The sequence below is a fragment of the Apodemus sylvaticus genome, chromosome X (genome assembly GCF_947179515.1).
Source record: "Apodemus sylvaticus chromosome X, mApoSyl1.1, whole genome shotgun sequence".
Lineage (NCBI taxonomy): Eukaryota > Metazoa > Chordata > Mammalia > Rodentia > Muridae > Apodemus > Apodemus sylvaticus.
Window position 1 is genome coordinate 30,878,307 of NC_067495.1, and position 5,274 is coordinate 30,883,580.

At 38.3% G+C, this 5,274-nt stretch overlaps 1 protein-coding gene across 1 annotated transcript; it reads left to right on the forward strand.

Annotated features, from left to right (window-relative positions):
- Window positions 1–3,581: 3,581 nt before the first annotated feature.
- LOC127674405 (C-C motif chemokine 3) lies at window positions 3,582–3,907 on the forward strand. Its single transcript, XM_052170204.1, has one exon. It carries the CDS (start codon window positions 3,629–3,631, stop codon window positions 3,905–3,907), a length of 279 nt encoding a protein of 92 aa, XP_052026164.1. The 5' UTR covers window positions 3,582–3,628.
- Window positions 3,908–5,274: the final 1,367 nt, after the last annotated feature.

The window sequence follows — 5,274 nt, forward strand, 5'->3', positions numbered from 1 at the left end:
CATCAAGAGAACTGGCCAAAGTAATGTGCACCCAGTATTTGGGCTATAGAGGCAGGTAGATCCCTGTGAACTAAAGGTCAGGAAGTCTGTATAAAGATGCTTGTTCCCATGGAATACAGTAGATGTGCACCTAGATGCTGGTCTCCACAGTCTTGTTTCAAGGTTTTGTGACTCCACCTCCCTCACCTGCTCCTAGATCCACGTTCCCACACTCAGCCTCTCTAGATGCTGCCATGCTCCCTGACATGATTCATGGACTCTAACTTTATAGAGTTGTAAGGACAATAAACTCTTTCTTCTATGCGCCCACTTGATCATAGTATTGTTGGGTTTTGGTCACACAAATAATGAAGATCATGCAGTACAAGGCAAGCAAGAACAGTTTATTTAAGAAAAGATTTCTGAAGCAAACTGATTAGGGGTGTGGCCAGACACAGTAGCTGGAACCATGACCACAAGGAAGCTGTGTCCAGGCCTTTTTTAAGCATAATGATAATAATGATGATGATGATGATGATGATGATGATGATGATAAATCAAGGGAAGGGAGCAGTATGGGTAACTTCTCCTTTACAGGGATTGGTTGTGCCTGTACCTGTGCCTGTGCCTGGGCCTGGGCCTGGGCCTGTGCCTGGGCCTGGGCCTGGGCCTGGGCCTGGGCCTCGGCCTGTGTCTATATCTGTGTCAGAAAGGAACTGATTGGCCCTGGCTAATCCTTGAGGTTTGCCCAGGAAGGATGTGGGAAGTCAGGACAATTTGCACAGGGGGTAAATAGAATTTAAGACAAAATGGAGTTACCTTGGTCCTTTCATTGTCTGTACAACACTTGAAAAGACACTTTTATGACAAGAACTTTACCAATTAAGACATCTCCCCATTCCTCCTTAAGCTTTTGAATCAGAACTTACTCATTTATAAAATAAAGTCAGGCATGATGAAGCACACTTATAGCCCTAATATTCAGAAGACTGAGGCAGAGGATTGGTGCAAGTTCAAGGATAGCCTGGACTGCACAGTGGAAAAATATCAAGGCATCCAGATCTCCCAGAAGTGCTTTCACTTCTGAGCTCAGAGGAGTAATGACATAGGCTTACAGGCCCACAGGAGGAACAAACTCCAGCCAGAGACAGCAATACCAACTAGTACCAGAGATAACCAGATGGCGAAAGGCAAGCACAAGAACCCTACCAACAGAAACCAAGGCCTCGTGGCAACATCAGAACCCAGTTCTCCCACCACAGCAAGTCCTGGATACTCCAACACACCGGAAAAGCAAGAGTTGGATTTAAAATCATATCTCATGATGCTGATAGAGGGCTTCAAGAATGACTTAAATAGTTCCCTTAAAGAAATACAGGAGAACATTGGTCAACAGGCAGCAGCCCTTAAAGAGGAAACACAAAAATTCCTTAAAGAAATACAGGAGATCGTGTGTCAACAGGCAGAAGCTCTTAAGAAGAAACACAAAAATTCCTTAAAGAATTACAGGAAAACACAAACTATCAACTGAAGGAACAAAACCATCCAGGATCTAAAAGTTTAAGTAGAAACAATAAAGAAATCACAAAGTGAGACATCTCTGGAGATAGAAAATCTTGGAAAGAATTCTGGAGTCATAGATGCAACAAGCATCAACAACAGAATACAAGAGATAGAAGAAAGAACCTCAGGTGCTGAAGATATCATAAAAAACATTGACTCAACAGTCAAAGAAAATGCAAAATGCATAAAGCTGGTAACCCAAAACATCCAGGAACTCCAGGACACAATGAGAAGACAAAACCTAAGGATTATAGGTATAGACAGGAGCGAGGATTTACATCTTAAAGGCCCAGTAAATATCTTCAACAAAATTGTAGAAGAAAACTTCCCTAACCTAGAGAAAGAGATGCCCATGAACATACAAGAAGCCTTCAGAACTCCAAACAGACTGGACCAGAACAGAATGTCCTCCCAGTACATAATAATCAAAACACCAAATTCACTAAACAAAGAAAGAATATTAAAAGCAGTAAGAGAAAAAGGCCAAGTAACATATAAAGGTAGACATATCAGAATCACACCAGACTTCTCACCAGAGACTATGAAAGCTAGAAGATCCTGGGCAGACCTCATGCAGACCCTAAGAGAACACAAATGCCAGCCCAGGCTACTATACCCAGCAAAACTCTCAATCATCATAAATGGAGAAAGCAAGATATTTCATGATAAAACCAAATTTGTACAATATCTGTCCACAAATCAAGCCCTACAAAGGATAATTGATGGAAATGCCAACACAAGGAGGGAAACTACACCCTAGAAAAAGCAAGAAAGTAATCTTCTTCTAACAAACCCAAAAAAAGTTACCCACACAAACATAAAAATAACATCAAAAATAACAGGAAGGAACAATCACTATTCCTTAATAGCTCTTAACAACAATGGACTCAACTGCCCAATAAAAAGAAAAAGACATAGACTAATGAAATATTTCTCATATAAATCTTCAATTTTATCAGAAAATTTTTGTTAATCCCGTTTTATTAATTTAGTAATGTTTTATGTCTTCCATTTTATTTGCATTATTTTTCATCATAATCTTCAATTTTAATGTCTTTCTATATACTTTCCCTATTGTATCAGAAATGTTCTCAATGTAAATCTTTGATTTTATCACAAATGTTTCTAATTCCACCTTCAATTAATTTAGAGTTTTTATATCTACCATTTTATATGTAAAATTTTCCATGAAATAGTCAATTTTAACGTGTTTGCCTATATATTTTTTGAATTTTACCAGAAATATTTTCCATGTAAATCTTCAGTTTTATCTGAATATGTTTATAATTCCACCTTCAATCAACTTAGAATTATCTTTATGCCTAACATTTTATCTATATAATTTCCATGATAATCTTTAATTTTAACATGTTTTTCCACATATTTCTTCAATTTCATCAGAAATATTTTTCACGTAAATCTTCAAGTTCATCAGAAAATGTTTATAATTCCACTTTTAATCATATTAGGAATACTTTTATACCTCCAATTATTATATCCATATAAAATTTTCTATGATAATCTTCAAATCTAACATGTTTTTCTATATTTTTTACAATTTTATCAGAAATATTTTCCACGTAAATCTTCAGTTGTATCACAAAATGTATCTATTCCATATTTCAATTAATTTAGCAATGTTTTTACATGTCTACCACTTTACTCTTTAATTTTCCATGAAAATTGTCAATTTTAATGTGTTTATCTGAAATATTTTCCATGTAAATCTTTAATTTTATTATAAAGTGTTTTTACTTCCATGTTCAAATAAAAAAATAAAAAAATAAAAAAAACAGAACAGGTCACAAGTTGAGAGCTGAGACTTTTATCTCAGAGATGCTATTCTTGGATATCCTAAACCCCTGTGGTCACTGGGGATCCTGGGTTGTGTAATATCCAACATGACACCATTGTTGTGCTTAAAATTTTCCCTCCTCAGCCCCAGATTCCATTTCCTCATCTGCCAGAGCTACCTATAAGAGAAGGGGCACATGGCTTCAGACACCAGAAGGCTACAAGCAGAAGCAAGTGCCAGCCCCTTCTCTGTTCTGCTGACAAGCACACCCTCTGTCACCAGCTCAGCATCATGAAGGTCTCCATCGCTGCCCTTGCTGTTCTTCTCTGTACCATGGCTCTCTGCAGCCAAGTCTTCTCAGCACCATATGGAGCTGACACCCCGACTGCCTGCTGCTTCTCCTACAGCCTACAGATTCCACGCAAATTCATCACTGACTATTTTGAGACCAGCAGTCTTTGCTCCCAGCCAGGTGTCATTTTCCTGACCAAGAGAAACCAGCAGATCTGCGCTGACCTCAAAGAGACCTGGGTCCAAGAATACATCACTGACTTGGAACTGAATGACTAAGAGACTTGGAGTCAGCGAAGAATCCTCAAACCTCATGTGTCCCGTATAGAGCCAGGACTTGAGCCCCAGAACATCCCTGCCACCTCCATAGCTCCATCTCCTATAAGCTGTTTGCTGCCAAGGAGCCACATCCAGGGACTCTTCACTTGAAATTTTATTTAATACTATTGATTTAATACTATTTAATTTTGTAATTTATTTTATTGTCACACTTGTGTTTGTGACTGTTTATTCTGAAAGACTTCAGAACACATCCCTCGACCCCATGGCCCTCCTGATTGGTCACACTGTGTTTTGTGATAGCTATTCTATGTAGACACGATGACAAAGTCATGAACTGACAAATGTACAATGGATGCTTTGTCTATACCAGAGAAGTAACAAATATGCCCTTTAACAAGTAAAAAAAAGGCATCCAGAGCTGTATAGCAAGAACTAATCCCTCAAAAGAAAAACAAAAACTGAACAACAAAAAGCACTGAGATTACCAGGCTAGATTGCTATGATTATTCTATTATTATTAGAAATAGCCAAACTTAATATGGTGATAACATATGTTAATATAATAAGAGAAATTTTACATGTATTTGGTTTTCTTCTAGCTGTATGAGTGTCTTGGTTGAACTTATGCCTATGTACCAGGTGCATGCCTGGCATTTGAGGAGGCCAGAGGAAGCCATCATATACCTTGTGACTGGAGCAACGTGGTTATAAGCTACCATGTGGGTGCTGGGATTTGGTCCTCTGGAAGAACAACCCACGATCTTAACTGCTAAGCCATCTCTCCAGTTCCAGAATACTTTCATTTAATGCCAATGTTCAAGCTTTTACATAGCATCTGGAACTGAGCTGAAAATACAGTCTGTGGAACCCATTTTAGCAAACAGATACGATTCTACTAGGATACTGTGTGCTTATATTTATCTTCTCCCGTGTTTCCATGTGATATGTAAATGGCCACCTCTGAAAGGATTGGAAACAACTTCTCTACTCAATAATCTTGTCTGCAGTAGTAATTTGTGAAACAGACCTTCTTAAATACAGAATGCAAAGGTACACTTCAGCTCAATAACAAACTCACTGTTATTCATGTAGTCATTATTGAAGTTTAATTGTAATTACTAGGTGTGGCCTAAAGTAATCATTTGAGCAAAATATTTTTCCACTGTATCTCACAACCTGCCTCCTTCTATTGCCTTGAATTTTCTAGTGCATAATGAGTTATATAATAAGCCTGTGTCTCATCTCTAAAACAACCCTGGTACCATGGAAGGGTTTAGTGAGCTTCAAAGACCCCCCCCCCCCGACACACCAAGTCTCTGAATAATGGTTCTTACCCTTCCTAGGACTGCAGCCCTTTAATACAG

Bases quoted from the DNA above. Each gene is read 5' to 3' on its own strand.
- LOC127674405 (XM_052170204.1), top strand. From the start codon at position 3,629: ATGAAGGTCTCCATCGCTGCCCTTGCTGTTCTTCTCTGTACCATGGCT.